Source organism: Saccostrea echinata, unplaced genomic scaffold, assembly GCF_033153115.1.
Source record: "Saccostrea echinata isolate AGI-Se365-2 ecotype Australia unplaced genomic scaffold, CSIRO_AGI_Sech_v1 ptg000033l, whole genome shotgun sequence".
In the NCBI taxonomy this organism is placed as follows: Eukaryota; Metazoa; Mollusca; class Bivalvia; order Ostreida; family Ostreidae; genus Saccostrea; species Saccostrea echinata.
The window spans coordinates 31769356-31787303 of record NW_026889782.1 but is presented as its reverse complement, the minus strand read 5'-3'; the positions used below and the strand labels follow the sequence as shown (position 1 = coordinate 31787303).

Here is a 17948-nt window from a genome sequence, read left to right as displayed (position 1 = left end):
TTTAAAAATGGACACAAGATTTCCTGTGTAATGCAGGTGTCCTATTCTTATGAACTGCGGACTTTTACAGATGTTTGAGTAATACAGAAATATGCAAACAAAGTTTTTGTCCTCCTCATTTTTTTTAACAACTTGGGAAATTTTCTTCCACAACTTTATTGATTCCAGAGTACTGAATGATATTCTCATTGTGGTTAATGCAAACCTGTTAAAGCTGTTGGCTTCAGGCAATAGAGCACAATAAGCTGTTCCCAGAACCGAGGGAAATACATTACACACCTATTTACTGGCTGAGGAGAATGGCAAATTTATTGTTCCCCAAGACAGCAACTATTTCCCAAGGCGCAGCGAACTGCAATAGTTGCTGTTGAAGTGGACAATAAATTTGCTATTGTCTGAATAGTAAGTAAAGAGGTGTTTTATTATACCAATTGAAAGTAGACTTAACTTGAGTTATGTTATGATGCCCTCGGCCTCAGGGTGTATGGAATAAAACCTGTGGTAAATCCCCGTTCACCCTTGATTGAACCTGGGTAACTTATAGTATACTATATGTAGGCATTATACAACTGTATACTGTATAGCACTTTTTGTGTGTGTCATTGTAGGAAGCACATAGAATGTTCCATGTGTAGATTTGCCACCAGTTGTAGCATCGCTTACGCCAATCACATGATGGGATTTCACTCTGGCCAAATGTCCAGCCTCAATCTGAATATACCGTGGGAACGACCAATGAAGGAGCCCATGCACTGTCTCTGTGGATTTGTTAGTCGCTATGGGAACAAAATTGGTCAGTCACTTGAAATGTCAAAATTATTTAAAAAATTTTAATGAATACATTGAATTCTCGATACAATTTTGGCTGAGCTTTATATATAGGCAAGTAACAGAGAAATGTATGACACTATATTAGGACTTTTGTATACACATTTAAATTACAGTGTTATCATTGGCATTCATTGGTCAGTTTATGGAACTATTTTGTATCTTGGCAATTCCTGATTGGTCAGTTATTATCATGATGAGTTTTCATTGGTTTACAGCAAATCACCTGGTGTACTGTACAAAGAGGTCCTGTTATAGCACCAAGCCAGCCCCAGTCGTTAGAGAGATGGAAGGTCAGAACTTGAACTTTGCTTCATCTAATATTATTTTAGGTTAAAAGTTCATGAAAGATTCAATTATGTTAAGGAATTCCATCCTTAAATTAAGCTTAAAAGTACCATTTATGAACATTTTCACTTCTACAGAATATAAAATGACAAGATATTTTTATTGAAGTTTTGTGTATTAAATGACATTATTTGAGTGATGTATAATAACCAAGAATTATTGTTAGCTCAAGAGGATACAGACCCAAGGTATAAAGCTGGGGCCTCACTATTGGACGCTCTGGGGCTTGTTAAGAAGAAGAACGTTTCCACAAGTAAGTCACTCAGATCTCAATGTGTTGTTGAATTATGGGGGAAATACTGGTTATGTGGTGATATCTATTATTAGTATGTTCCACTATCCAGTGTTTTATGAAACACTATCAAGCTAAGTCTAGCTTTTTGATCAACAGTTTGTTTAGTTGTCTCTAGAAAAACAACATTTAAAGACTCCACTAAGATTGTGGGTCCATGACAAGAAAATTTAAGGTTCTTGTCTGTTAGACATATTTTTTGTTAATAAAGATGACATCATTTTTGAAAACTTTTAAACTTTCGGTCATTTTCCAACCGGACATTTGCTATCGATATTGGGTTGCATGTACAAGCAGAAGTTGGAACCATTCCAGATATCTGAATTATTATATATGTATTGTAAGTATAGCTTTCTTGTTTTACCATGAGAACAAAATTGAAAAGGTACAGTTAATTCTCGATAAACTGCTGCCTTTTGTGATTTAAAAATCATGGCGGTATAATGAATTTGGCGATGAATTGAATTCCCCATCTTTGGGGAAAGAAGAAATAGAGTTATATAAAAACATATTTGAAAATGCTTCAAGTAATTTTTTCTTATGTACAATAATTTTGTTTTAAAACAAAATACACAATTATGAAATAAAGACGTAAATGCTCATGCATGTAAACAATGGTAAATATGCACGTCTGATATTAAAAAGAAACAATGCTGTGTCGAACATCGTGATCTATTACCGATAGTATGTAAAATGAATTCGTGTAAATACATTTGTTTATGGCATCGCTGTTGCTAAAACTTTCGCAATTAATACTGTATCATTATTTTCATAGAAAACTTTGAATTGTTTGAAGTAGGGATCATCGAAATTATATTGTTGTCGGCGAACTTTAACAACAACCGCTTTTGTGGCGAAGCCATGACTAAATCATTTTTATTCAACAGAAAACAAAATTATAATAACAGATGACGTTAAAAATTATTGTTTATTTAATTCTTTAATTACATGTACCTTGTCTGGCTTTACAACAGTGATCTTAGATAGCGTCAACTAATTAGCCACTTCACCGACCACATGCACCTGTGGCCGTATATCGAGATAATTGACACTTAGAAATGGACGTTTGTTGTGAAAACAGGGTGGCGGATGGCGGTATGCGAATTTGGCGTTATAAAGAGAATTTTATATAGCAGGAAAAACGTTCTTGGAAAATCGTGGCATTATTGCGAGAATGACGATGAATCGAATGGCGATAATTCGAGAATTGACTGTATTACATAATTTGTTAACTGCAGTAGAATTTTGAAATATTTGTATTTTTTGTAAATTAATTTTTATACAAGTTAAAGATGAAATCTGGTGGTGACCAGGTGACCAAACTCTGAAAATTCTTGTTTGTTTTGAATTCTTGTTTAGTTATGTGAATTAAGGGATTCCAGCAAATTGTTACAACCAGGATATAGGAATGGAGGAGTTGTCTGCCCTGAATGGGAAGAGTGAGTATTTTATACATGGTGCTTTTATATCTTTACAATTACTCTGTCATTTTTAGCCAATATTTACCCAATCCTAACAACAAGCATACGTGTGACTGGTCAACAGGGGATGCTTACTCCTCCATGGCACCTGATCCCATCTCTGATGTTTTTTTAAATATTCGTGCTAGGTCTGCTCCAAATTTGTATTGTTTCAATGGACTTTTTGGATTGATTACCGTTCGTTATCTTCAAAAATTCACTACATTTACTGACATAAAACTTGTACTTTACATACTACTTCTGCAGGTTTTTTTGCTGGCATAAGAAATGTCTAAAAACTTTTTTAAAAAAGCTGTCTCTAAGTTGTGGGATTTAAGGGTCATATCTGCTTAGGAGCACATTGTAATTCTTCCATTAACAGCTTCACTGTTTATGTGACTTACAACTTGCTCCTAAGTCCCAAAAACTAGACAGTTATTTCTTAAATAACAAGTCAGTTTGAGAGAAAATTTGGAGAAGAAATGCAAATACTTTTATGGTTCAAAAGTACATGTATAACTGGAGAAATATTATTCATGGAGGAAAATGTTGATGGATATCACCACATTAACCAGTTTACATATATGTATATCTATAGAATTTTTTTTTTAATCTTGTTGGAAATTTGATCAAGGATAAGCTTAAGAGTGCAATAGCCATATTTGATGTGACCAAAACATGCTTGCACTTAGTACATGGTTATGCATTCATGATACATAAAAACAGCACTATACATCAGATAAAGTAAAAATATTTAATGCTTTATTACATCATTAAATTCCGAAAAATTTGAGAAATTTTTGTGAAAGCATGAATTCTGTATATCCATATTGGAAATATTTGTATTACATTTATATTCTGCACTTGTAAATGACTCTTAATATATGGAGAAGTACTTGTGTTTTGTTTCTCTCTTCAGGTTCATTTGAAAACAAGATGAAAGATATAACTGCATTTGAAGAAGACTTTGAGAGAACGGTTCCTGAAGCATTGGATGAAGGTGTGAAAATAAAGGAGGCAAGTGAAGAGGTTGAAAATGAAGCTTTAGCAAGCAAGGAATCTGTAATTGAAACTACAGCAAAGGAGAAATCTGAAAGTGAGGCTGAAGCAAAGAAGAATTCTGAAATGGAGGCTGAAGTAAACAAGGTATCTGAAAGTGAGGCTGCAACAAAGGAGAAATTTGAAAGTGAGGCTGAAGCAAACAAGGGCTCTGTAAAGGCTGCAGGAAATGAGGGTTCTAAATGTGAGGCTGCTACATATGATGATTCTGAATGCAAGGCTGAAGAACACAGAGCGAATGATAGTGAGGCTACAGGGAGGTTAATGAAGGTATGAGAGATAAGTCCAATTAGATACCAGGTAAGCCCACTTGCCCAAAAATGCAAAAAGATTAAACATATACTCTTCAGGATATATGATTGATTTTTTTTTCATTTTAACAGAATACAGAACAACTGAATGATGATAAAATGAACTTTGAGATAAGTGGTAAGACTAACAAGTACTGTTTATCACTCTTTAATGATATAGTTATTGATATGACTGAATCTGAATCACTTTAAGAAATTATTTTAAATAATGCCTCACTTCTTTCTGTGAAAAAGAGGTATTTGTGGATTTCTGAAAAATATTATGTTTCATTATGCAGAATTATTGACATATTTTTTGAATTATAATAAAAAAATGTAATTTACTAATTATAGAACTTTTTTTCAGATGTGCTTGTGAAGTTAGAAAATTTGGAACAGGTAATAAAAATAACTGTCACAAATCAACAAATAAATTTATAAGTTATTATTTTTAGTACAAGAATTTGAAAAGCTAAATGCAGACAGTGAAGGGAGTGTCAGTTATGTAACAGGGTAAAATATAAAAATAAATCAATCATCGCAAAGAACATTTTGTTTGATATTTATTTAAGTGTGAAATTCCTTTTTACAGTGTGGAGAGAATAAAGATTTTGAAGATCCATGTCATCATCCAAATCCTCATCCAAGTCCAGGGGAAGACAATTATCCTCAGCTACAGGAGGACAGGATCAACATGAGATGTGAAGGTGTGACCTTTCATTTGATGAATTGTAATGGACAATCTTGATGTCACCTATACTAGCATATTTCTAAGATTTCAGAATATACAAGAATGGTTGATGTGATGTGCACTAAATTTGTGAGCAGGTTCTTCCTGCATAAATGCCCCCCCCCCCCCTTTCCAATAGGTATAATTATGTTTGGTGGCAATATGAATGCCCCTACCCTTTCCTATTGGTATATTTATGTTTTGTGGCAATATGAATCCCCCTACCCTTTCATATAGGTATATTTATGTTTGGTGGCAATATGAATGCCCCTACCCTTTCATATAGGTATATTTATGTTTGGTGGCAGTATACATAATACATGAGATGAATCTTCTTGCCTAATTGCCCCCTTTAGTATCAAGACCTTTGTACTCAGTAAAAGTGATTATTTATATTTATATTGCATATTATTATATGGTTTAATTACACTAATTATACCAGCATTGTTAATGTAAAATGTAAAGGCATTAGTCATTGGGGAGAGATATTTCACAAAATATTTTTCTTAACGTAAGTCTGCATTTAGAGTAATATTCACAAATTGAATGTTAGTTCCATAGGTACACAATTATATTTAACATGTACATCATGACATCAGTGTAATGGTGATATAAATTTTGTTTCTAGGTATAACACAAAGCTTTTTAAAGGAGTCTCTACCAAGGAAAGTACAGAGCCAAGCTAAACAAGAGGAATTTATTGAGAGAGAAAATGTACCCTCTCTTCAGCCCACAAAAGCTGAAAATTCTCCAACAGAGAAAGGCAAAACAGTGAGTGATGAGAGCTTGGGGACAGAAAGACAGGAAGAATATGATCAAAGGAATTTCTCCACAGAACATTCAAACAAGAATGATTTCTCACTTAGTAATGGAAAATCCAATACAGAAATACCAAATGTAGTTAATATTAGGAATTCCTCAATGGAAAAGAAGGATAAAACTGAAGAAGCTGATAATGAAAATTCCTCTACAAAACAACCAGATATATCACACAGTAGAAGTATCCCTACAAAACTGACAAATATATCTGATAATCTGGATCAGGATTCCTCAGGCATTAGCACTTTAGAGACAAGCAATGAAGGACAGAAGGGATATGTTAGTGATAAAATGCTTCCCCCAGAAGAGAATATAATACAAGGAGCAGACAAATCCTCTGGCATTAATATGCAGTGTTTAAGTGATGATGTGGTGGAGGACGATGTTAGCCAAGGTCAGGGAGAAACAGGTGATGAGGAACAAAACTCTTCATTCTAAAATTAAGCAGTAAATGTAACTTGAGCAAGGGAATGAATTGAATTGATTTTATAACTACAGTTGAACTTCGGTATCTGGAACACGGATATCTTGAATACCATGGATATGTTGAAGTGATTTGGGAGTCCCAACTACTTATTCTTTAAGTATTTTACCCTGGATATCTCGAATCCTCAGATATCTCGAAGTTTTTTCTAGGCCTCATCGAGTTCGAGATAACGAAGTTTGACTGTATATTGCAAATCAGGGAAATTATTGCACATTTTGTTCTTGTTCAGTGGATGAATTCAAACTTTAAATATTTTTCAGATTAAATGGATAAAGAGAGATAACTTCATTAAATATTGTTAAGTGGAAATGAGCACAGAGAGAAAATTTGTTTGAATTATGTAATTAAAGGCTCAGCAGAAAGGGTTTGTAAATTTGTTAAGTCCCTGTAATATTTTTGTCTGCTAAGAAGAATCAGAAATTAATTCACCACATTAAGACAATGAACAAAAAGAGGTATCTACTGTCGAACTAAGATAAATAATCTCCCTTGTTTTTCACACCAAAGTGCAACATGGAACTAGATATATTTTTTCTTCATATTTTTAGGCAGCTCAGCAGAAGAATTAGCACAAAGAAAATTACATAGTGAAAGGAAATATAAAGGACATAGCATGAAAGAAAACTTACCCTTGCTCAATCCCTCAAATTATGATGTTGGAAATTCCCCTCCAGACCAGTTTGCATCAGCTGTAACTGAAAGTTCCCATAGGGAAGAGACAAGCAATGAAGATCTTGATGGTGAAGTTACTGAAGATGGTGGTGATGATGAGGAAGAGGATGGTATTCCTTCAGAAGAGAATAAAAAGAGACATCCAAGTAATGAAAAAGAGGAGAAGGTTGATATTGAAGATGACGGGGGAGATAATTTTGTTGGAGTTGAGGAAGAGACGATGAGTGGAGACTATCATCAGTTAGAGGAGATGATTAATAGAGCAGAGGACAATCCAAGTGTAGATGATATATACAACAGAAAAGTTATGAAAAACAAGGATCAAAGTCACAGCAAGGATGATGTTCCTGAGGAGAATAGAAGACAGGCACTGGACAATTTGTATGGAAGTAACATTCCACATCAGAGTCATGAACTTGTTGAGGATGTCAGCGATGATGATGAGGTTGATGATGATGAGGGGGAAGAGGATGATGTTCCTTCACAGGAGAATGGTGGGAAGGAACTGGACAATTTGTATGAAAGAAGGAATCCACATCAAAGCCATGAACTGGTTGAGGAAGTTGTTAGTGAGGATGGCAATATGGATATCTATAAATGTGATAATACTGATGAAAAAGGAGATGATGAGGTGATAAATGATGATGATTTTCCCTCAGAGGAGACCATTGTTAGGGCAGAAGACAATCCAAAGATTTACATCAAAAAAGTTTTGAAGAGCACAGACAACAGCAATAGCAATCAACCAACGAAGAAACTAGATCGTGTGTATAATCAAAAACACTGTTGCTTTATATGCCAGAAAATGGTGCTTCATCTGCCAGACCATCTCTGGAGGTGTCACAAATCACACCCTGTTGTCAAAGAAGCACTGAGCAGTAATCGGAAAGGAAGGTTTGACCAGATACGGGCAAAGGGAGATCACTTACACAACATAAAAGTGGTGAAAGAAGGGAAAGGGGAGCTAATTCTCTCACGCAGAAGAGGAAGTTTCAATTCCCAAGAATTTGGACCTTGTCCCGAGTGCCTGGAATGGATGCATCTGAAATCTATTGATATACACTACAGAAAATTTCATAAACATTGCAAAATGTTCAGAAAATTGAAAAGCGGTTCCACTCTTGTTGACAAGAAGCAACACACTGTTCCAGTCTCTACCCCATCAGCACAAGTGTTGCAGAACAAGTCAGGTAATACATGTAGGTTTAGAATGTAAGCATTTGGATAAAAGAGACAAAATGTCTTGTGCTAAAGTTGAGCAAATCTTGTACCTTTGATATACGTATAGGGTGGGCATTAGTGGTCAGGAATAGATTTCAAAAATTTATTTACAAAGGGAAAATTCCAACTGCATTTATTGATTCTTTTGCCCTAGTCCACTGGTAAAATATACAACAGGGCGAAAATATGCAAGAGGGACAACAATGGCATTGAAGATGTATAATAACATTGTGTAGAAAGAATAACAAAAAGAGGAAAAATATTATTAAGGGGGACATGCCATGCTAGTGGAGATAAGTTGATTTATTACAAACTTAACCCCCCCCCCCCCTCCTGGCCATCTCTAAGTAATATCTATTTTAAGAAATGTTCTTATATATACATTTTACCATTACTTAGAATGAATGAACTAAGAGATGTAATGAACTGTTGTTAGAGGGATAACTTCATAATGATGTGATTTCAAACTCATTGAAAACCTTTTAAAACTTGGTTATGTTCCTTTATTCCTTTAAATCTTTTATCCAATCACAAGATTCAGATATAATTTTGTCAAATTAAGTCAAATCCCCTTCTTTCTCTTTTTTAAGTAATGTCTGTTTTATGAAATTTAGTTTTTTTAGCTCACCTGAGCCGAAGGCTCAAGTGAGCTTTTCTGATCACATTTTGTCCGTCGTCCGTCCGTCCGTCTGTCTGTCTGTCCGTCCGTCTGTAAACTTTTCACATTTTTGACTTCTTCTCAAGAACCACTGGGCCAATTTTGACCAAACTTGGTACATAGCATCCTTGGGTGAAGGGGAATTTAAATTGTTAAAATGAAGGGCCAAGTCCCCTCACAAGGGGAGATAATCAAGAGAAGACAAAAATAGGGTGGGGTCATTAAAAAATCTTCTTCTCAAGAACCACAGGGCCAGTAAAGCTGAAACTTATATGGAAGCATCCTGGGGTAGTGTAGATTCTAAATTGTTCAAATCATGACCCCCGGGGGTAGGGCGGGGCCACAATGTGGAATCAATGTTTTACATAGAAATATATAGGAAAAATCTTTAAAAATCTTCTTCTCAAGAACCACTGAGCCAGAAAAGCTGAAACTTATGTGGAAGCATCCTGGGATAGTGTAGATTCTAAATTGTTCAAATCATGACCCCCGGGGATAGGGCAGGGCCACAATAGGGAATCCAAGTTTTACATTGAAATATATAGGAAAAATCTTTAAAAATCTTCTTCTCAAGAACCACTGAGCCAGAAAAGCTGAAACTTATGTGGAAGCATCCTGGGATAGTGTAGATTCTAAATTGTTCAAATCATGACCCCCGGGGGTAGGGCAGGGCCACAATAGGGAATACAAGTTTTGCATTGAAATATATAGGAAAAATCTTTAAAAATCTTCTTCTTAAGAACCACTGAGCCAGAAAAGCTGAAACTTATGTGGAAGCATCCTGGGGTAGTGTAGATTCTAAATTGTAAAAATCATGACCCCCTGGGGTAGGGCGGGGCCACAATAGGGAATACAAGTTTTACATTGAAATATATAGGAAAAATCTTTAAAAATCTTCTTCTCAAGAACCACTGAGCCAGAAAAGCCGAAACTTATTTGGAAGCATCCTGGGATAGTGTAGATTGTAAATTGTTCAAATCATGACCCCGGGGGATAGGGCGGGGCCACAATAGGGAATCCAATTTTTACATTGAAATATATAGGAAAAATCTTTAAAAATCTTCTTCTCAAGAACCACTGAGCCAGAAAAGCTGAAACTTATGTGGAAGCATCCTGGGATAGTGTAGATTCTAAATTGTTCAAATCATGACCCCCGGGGGTAGGACAGGGCCACAATAGGGAATACAAGTTTTGCATTGAAATATATAGGAAAAATCTTTAAAAATCTTCTTCTCAAGAACCACTGAGCCAGAAAAGCTGAAACTTATGTGGAAGCATCCTGGGATAGTGTAGATTCTAAATTGTTCAAATCGTGACCCCCGGGGGTAGGGCAGGGCCACAATAGGGAATACAAGTTTTGCATTGAAATATATAGGAAAAATCTTTAAAAATCTTCTTCTCAAGAACCACAGAGCCAGAAAAGCCGAAACTTATGTGGAAGCATCCTGGGATAGTGTAGATTCTAAATTGTTCAAATCAGGACCCCCGGGGGTAGGGCAGGGCCACAATAGGGAATACAAGTTTTGCATTGAAATATATAGGAAAAATCTTTAAAAATCTTCTTCTCAAGAACCACTGAGCCAGAAAAGCCGAAACTTATGTGGAAGCATCCTGGGGTAATGTAGATTTTAAATTGTTCAAATCATGACCCCCGGGGGTAGGGCGGGGCCACAATAGGGAATCCAAGTTTTACATTGAAATATATAGGAAAAATCTTTAAAAATCTTCTTCTCAAGAACCACTGAGCCAGAAAAGCTGAAACTTATGTGGAAGCATCCTGGGATAGTGTAGATTCTAAATTGTTCAAATCAGGACCCCCGGGGGTAGGGCAGGGCCACAATAGGGAATACAAGTTTTGCATTGAAATATATAGGAAAAATCTTTAAAAATCTTCTTCTCAAGAACCACTGAGCCAGAAAAGCTGAAACTTAAGTGGAAGCATCCTGGGATAGTGTAGATTCTAAGTTGTTCAAATCAGGACCCCCGGGGGTAGGGCAGGGCCACAATAGGGAATACAAGTTTTGCATTGAAATATATAGGAAAAATCTTTAAAAATCTTCTTCTCAAGAACCACAGAGCCAGAAAAGCCGAAACTTATTTGGAAGCATCCTGGGGTAGTGTAGATTTTAAATTGTTCAAATCATGACCCCCGGGGGAAGGGCGGGGCCACAATAGGGAATCCAATTTTTACATTGAAATATATAGGAAAAATCTTTAAAAATCTTCTTCTCAAGAACCACTGAGCCAGAAAAGCTGAAACTTATGTGGAAGCATCCTGGGGTAGTGTAGATTCTAAATTGTTCAAATCATGACCCCCGGGGGTAGGACAGGGCCACAATAGGGAATACAAGTTTTGCATTGAAATATATAGGAAAAATCTTAAAAATCTTCTTCTCAAGAACCACTGAGCCAGAAAAGCTGAAACTTATGTGGAAGCATCCTGGGATAGTGTAGATTCTAAATTGTTCAAATCAGGACCCCCGGGGGTAGGGCAGGGCCACAATAGGGAATACAAGTTTTGCATTGAAATATATAGGAAAAATCTTTAAAAATCTTCTTCTCAAGAACCACAGAGCCAGAAAAGCCGAAACTTATGTGGAAGCATCCTGGGGTAGTGTAGATTCTAAATTGTTCAAATCATGACCCCCGGGGGTAGGGCGGGGCCACAATAGGGAATCCAATTTTTACATTGAAATATATAGGAAAAATCTTTAAAAATCTTCTTCTCAAGAACCACTGAGCCAGAAAAGCTGAAACTTATGTGGAAGCATCCTGGGATAGTGTAGATTCTAAATTGTTCAAATCAGGACCCCCGGGGGTAGGGCAGGGCCACAATAGGGAATACAAGTTTTGCATTGAAATATATAGGAAAAATCTTTAAAAATCTTCTTCTCAAGAACCACAGAGCCAGAAAAGCCGAAACTTACGTGGAAGCATCCTGGGGTAGTGTAGATTTTAAATTGTTCAAATCATGACCCCCGGGGGTAGGGCGGGGCCACAATAGGGAATCCAATTTTTACATTGAAATATATAGGAAAAATCTTTAAAAATCTTCTTCTCAAGAACCACTGAGCCAGAAAAGCCGAAACTTATGTGGAAGCATCCTGGGATAGTGTAGATTCTAAATTGTTCAAATCGTGACCCCCAGGGATAGGGCGGGCCACAATAGGGAATGCAAGTTTTACATTGAAATATATAGGAAGAATCTTTAAAAATCTTCTTCTCAAGAACCACTGAGCCAAAAAAGCTGAAACTTATGTGGAAGCATCCTGGGATAGTGTAGATTCTAAATTGTTCAAATCATGACCCCGGGGGTAGGGCGGGGCCACAATAGGGAAACATTGAAATATATAGGAAAAATCTTTAAAAATCTTCTCAAGAACCACTGGACCAGAAAAACTGAAACTTATGTGGAAGCATCCTGGGATAGTGTAGATTCTAAATTGTTAAAATCATGACCCCCGGGGGTAGGGCGGGGCCACAAAAGGTATTACAAGGGGGGAAGTCTGGTAATGAACAGCATGGCCAAAGTTACTCAGGTGAGCGATGTGGCCCATGGGCCTCTTGTTTCTAAGAAGCACTCACTGCACTGTGTCTCAATTTTTATAATTTGTTTCAGTTACCTCAATTGAAGAATCATCACTTACAAAATTACATAGCGAAAATGAATATGAGGAGATTACCAAGAAAGAAAACTCTTCCTCTATTAATCCCTCACAATCTAATGTTGGAAATTCCCCTCGTGTTGAGTTGACATCAGCTGTTACTGAGAGTTCTCATGGAGGAGAGACCGATAGAAATGATGTTTATAATTCATCAAAAGGAATGCAAGATGTTGCAATAAATAAAAATTTTCAAACGAAGCATACATTTGTAGCTGAAAAAGAGTTGTCTGAAAAACAACTGAATGAAAGTGATTTCTTGGAACCACCAACTGCAACCGTAGAGTTAAATCTAAGCATGACACAGCAAAGCAGTGAAGATCTGGGAGAGGATGATTGTGATGATGTCAGTGATGATGATGATATTGATGATGAGGGGGAAGAGGATGATGTTCATTCACAGGAGAATGGTGGGAAGGAACTGGACAATTTGTATGAAAGAAGCAATCCACATCAAAGCCATGAACTGGTTGGGGAAGTAATAACTGAAAATAACAATATTGATGTCTCTGAATGTGATGATGCTGATGAAAGAGGGGAGGAGGAGGAGGAGGTGATGGGTGATGATGATTTTCCCTCAGAGGAGACCATTGTTAGGGCAGAAGACAATCCAAAGATTTACATCAAAAAAATTCTGAAGAGCACAGACAGCAGCAATAGCAATCAGCCAACAAAGAAACTAGATCGTGTATATAATCAGAAGCACTGTTGTTTTATATGCCGGAAAATGGTGCTTCATTTGCCAGATCATCTCTGGAGGTGTCATAAATCACATCTGGCTGTCAAAGAAGCTCTGAGCAGTAATCAGAAAGGAAGGTTTGACCAGATACGGGCAAAGGGAGATCACTTACACAACATAAAAGTGGTGAAAGAAGGGAAAGGGGAGCTAATTCTCTCACGCAGAAGAGAAAGTTTCAATTCCCAAGAATTTGGACCTTGTCCCGAGTGCTTGGAATGGATGCATTTGAAATCTATTGACAAGCACAACAGAAAATTTCATAAGCATTGCAAAAAGTTCAGAAAATTGAAAAGCAGTTTTGTTGACAAGAAGCAACACACTGTTCCAGTCTCAACTCCATCAGTGTTACAGAACAAGTCAGGTAATACATGTAGGTTTAGAATGTTAGCATTTGGATAAAAGAAACAAAATGTCTTGTGCTAAAGCTGAACAAAATCTTATACATTTGATATAGGTATAGGGTGGAGATAATTGGTTAGGATAGATTTTAATTTTTTTTTTTTTCATATGGAAAATTTCAACCCCATTTTATTATTGATCCTTTTGATCAAGTTCACTGGCGAAATGCACAAAAGGACAAACATTTTCAAGAGGGACAATAGAATGGTGGATCTTTATAACAGAGTGTTAGGAAAGAATGGTCAAGGAGAGAAAATTAAATAATGTTAAAGGGAATATGCCATGCTAGAGGAGGTAACTTGATATGATTTATTACAAACCCAAGAGTCTTTGTTAATTTTGTTTATCTGTTGAGTTTGAACCCCCCCTCCCCTTTTTTCCTTGCCATCTCTAGGTAATATCTGTTTAAGAAATTTTGTTACATGCGTTTTACCATTATTAAGAAAGAATAAACAAGGAGATATAATAAACTGTTGTTAGAGGGATAACATTATAATGATGTCATTACAAATCCTTTAGAATGTTTTATGTTCCTTTGAATTGTTTTGTCTGCTCAGAAAAACTGGATATAATTTTGTCACATTAAGACACTCCCAGGTCCCCTCTTTAAGTAATGTCTATTTTATGGGACTTATTTGTATCCTACCTAAGAAGCACTGTTTATCATAATTTTTATTAATTTTTTAGTTACCTCACTTGAAGAATCAGCAGTTACAAAATTACATAGCAAAAATAAGTTTCAGAAGCTTTCCAAGAAAGAAAACTCTTCCTCTATTAATCCCTCACAATCTGATGTTGGAAATTCCCTTCCTGATGAGTTGACATCAGCTGAAACTGAGAGTTCTCATGGAGAAGAGACGTATAGAAATGATGTTGGTAATTCATCAAGGAGAATCCCAGATGTTGCTATCAATCAAAATTTTCAAACAGAACATAAAGCTGTATCTGAGAAGGAGTCTTCTGAAAAACATCTGAATGAAAGGAATTTCGCAGAACTACCAACTGCAACTGTAGAGTTAAATTTGTCCTATCTAAGCATGACACAGCCAAGCAGTGAAGATCTGGGAGAAGATGTTAGTGATGATGTCAGTGATGATGATGATAGTGATGAGGAGGAGGACGAGGATGATGTTCTTTCACAGGGTAGGAAGGAACTGGACAATTTGTTTGGAAGTAGCATTCCAATTCAAAGCCATGAACTGGTTGGGGAAGTAATAACTGAAAATGATAATATGAATGTCTCTGAATGTGATGATGCTGATGAAAGAGGGGAGGAGGAGGTGATGAGTGATGATGATTTTCTCTCAGAGGAGACCATTGTTAGGGCAGAAGACAATCCAAAGATTTACATCAAAAAAGTTTTGAAGAGCACAGACAACAGCAATAGCAATCAACCCACAAAGAAACTAGATCGTGTGTTTAATCAGAAGCACTGTTGTTTTATATGCCAGAAAATGGTGCTTCATCTGCCAGACCATCTCTGGAGGTGTCACAAATCACACCCTGTTGTCAAAGAAGCACTGAGCAGTAATCGGAAAGGAAGGTTTGACCAGATTCGGACAAAGGGAGATCATTTACACAACATAAAAGTGGTGAAAGAGGGGAAAGGGGAGCTAATTCTTTCACGCAGACCAGAAAGATTTATTTCTAAGGATTATGAGCCGTGTTATAATTGTTTGGAGTGGATGCATAAAGGGACTTTAAAAAAACATTTTAAAGCTGTTCATAGGGAACCTAAAGAAATAGACAGTGGCTATCCAGGGATGTTGAACGTATCTCATAATACACCAGTCTGTACAGAACCTACACAATTGCAGCACGATTCTGATAGTGTGTCTGAACAGGTAGAACTTATCTATTCTTACAATAAAAAGAGACAGGAACCAGCCAGGAAGTTGGACCATCAGCAATGGTCAAGTGAGGAGAAAAAGGAACTGGAGTTGTATTTTTGTGACTTCCTTGTGAAGAAGACTTGTCCTTCAAGAATCCAGTGCCTAGATATTATTGAGAGGAGCAAAGTAATGGGTGGTGTTTTACATATGCGAAGCTGGCAGAACATCACAAAGAAAATCTCGCAAGAAAACAAAGGAAACGGTAAAACTATTGAAACTGGAAATTTCCCTTTGAAGAGAAAAGCTAGCAAGTCAAAGTCTAGAACAAAGAGCATGAAAATATCATGGAAAAAAGCAATGAACAAGTCAATTCAGAAGTCACATAAAGTATTAGCACGTAAAAAGTCATCAAAAAAGGGATTTTCTCACAAGTCAAGAACTTTATCTGGAAAAAGTAACTGCGATTTGTCTATTACATTTAAACGAAAACGTTGGACAAAAGAGGAAGAGCGTGAACTAGACTTTTACTTTGGCAGATATTTTGCATCCAAAACTTGTCCATCAAAGAGGGAATGTATGAAGGTCATAGCTAAAAGTGCTGAATGTGGGGGAGTAATACATACCAGGTACTGGCAAAATATCATCAAGAAAATATCGTCTGAAAACAAGAAAAACAGAAAATCTGTAGATATGTCCACTCCGAATTTACATACGGAGGAATCAGAATTAAGTAGAACTGAAACGAGCATAGATGAATGTGATGAAAAAGTTGCAGAAACAGTAGGAGCTGGACAGAAAGTTGGCACATCAAACGCTGATCTGCCTCTTAAGTCAACCAGTAAACATGAGAAAGGGGATTCTGATAGTTTTTCCAACATTGTTGAGCGGAAGCTGTGGTCTAAAGAGGAAGTAAATGAATTACTACTCTATTTAGGAGAGTTCCTCACCACTAAAACTTGTCCTTCAAAAAAGCGGTGTTTGGAGGCCATAGAAAAGAGCAAACAGAACGGTGGAGTTCTTCAAAACAGATACTGGCACAACATAATCAAGAAGATATCCACTGAAAACAATAAAAAGCGAAAATCTGTAAGTAAACACATTGGAGATTCTGATAAAACTGAACGTACCACATCAGTGTTCAGCAAAGCTTCCAATGAAAGTTTGGGGAAATCATCAACAAGTGGACTAAATCAGAAACCAGGCAGAAAGTCTACAAGTGGTAAATCTGATGCCAATGACAATATATGTGAGAGAAAACGTTGGTCTTCAGAAGAAGAGCAAGAGATCAAGAAATATTTCAGCGAGTTTCTGTCTTCAGGGACTTGTCCATCTAAGAAGCAGTGTTTAAAGGCCATAGAGAAAAGCAAACAGAGTGGTGGAACTTTGCATACACGATACTGGCACAACATCGTAAAGAAAATATCCAATACAAATAGAAAAGCTTCCAAACTTGAAAATACAAATTGAATCTAATGCTCTCTTTGGGCTTGAAAATTGTATTAAAATTCCAAATGCATGTTTATACTCAGATACATATGTGTAGATGGGTTTTATGTAAGGAAATTGAATGTAAGATTTCTGTCTTGAAGGTTACAATAAATTTTGTGCTCCTTGATTGACTTAGCGTATTTAATTGATATATATAGTTTTCATTAAATTTTGATTCACTTGCAGTTGTGTAATAGTTTGAAATCCGACTTCCGGTTCAAACCCATTTAACACCTGGTAATTTGTAAACTCTGTGTATGATAAACAAAGTGCAAACTGCACTTAAATAATTTAATTCTTGAGTTTTTGTTACGTAAAATGTATGTAACAAAGTGGGATTACAAGAAAGAATATAATTACCTCTGAGTCTAAATTCATGCTTAAGAAAATTATTTGGATGCATTGTAGGAATACTCGAAAAACAATTAAGAATCTAACACTGATCATATTGAAAACCAGTTATCTTTGATTTTGGAGGATAATGCTTTCTCAGTTTCAAAACTCAGTTTGAAACAAACCAAGATATTTTTATCAACCTTCGTTTGTTTGTTTAACGTCCATCTCGAGAAGTTTACACTCATATGCAGACGCCACCACTTGCCGGTGGAGAGCTGCAGATTTTGACTTGTACTCGGCACTCAGGGCCATTGAGCAGTGAGGGATCTTTTTCGTGCCAGCACCTACTGCGACACGGGACATCGGTTTATATGGTCTCATTCGAAGGACCGGTCTCAACGTCCCACAGTGAGATTCAAACCCGCGACGTAAGGATCAACTCCTTACTCCATGCCTCTAGAGCGAACACTCATACTTCTGCGCCACCCGGGCGACTAATCAACCCTCGTAAGCTGATACATATTGTGGAGGACTGTATCAACAGTTTGTGACCATGACTTTTCTTTGACAAATTTGACCTAACTTTTATTAGTTTAGTGTTTAGCTCAGTTTCAAAGAAACTGTTCAA

At 36.5% G+C, this 17948-nt stretch overlaps 1 protein-coding gene across 1 annotated transcript; it reads left to right on the top strand.

Moving 5' to 3' along the window:
- Positions 1 to 2876: 2876 nt before the first annotated feature.
- On the top strand, positions 2877 to 17112 carry LOC133198421 (uncharacterized). Its single transcript, XM_061334516.1, has 9 exons — positions 2877 to 2907; positions 3848 to 4257; positions 4371 to 4416; positions 4645 to 4676; positions 4870 to 4984; positions 5636 to 6235; positions 6862 to 8175; positions 12484 to 13626; positions 14352 to 17112. The coding sequence occupies exons 1-9, from the start codon at positions 2877 to 2879 to the stop codon at positions 16961 to 16963; spliced, it is 6303 nt and encodes a 2100-aa protein (XP_061190500.1). The 3' UTR covers positions 16964 to 17112.
- The last annotated feature ends 836 nt before the right edge of the window (positions 17113 to 17948 follow it).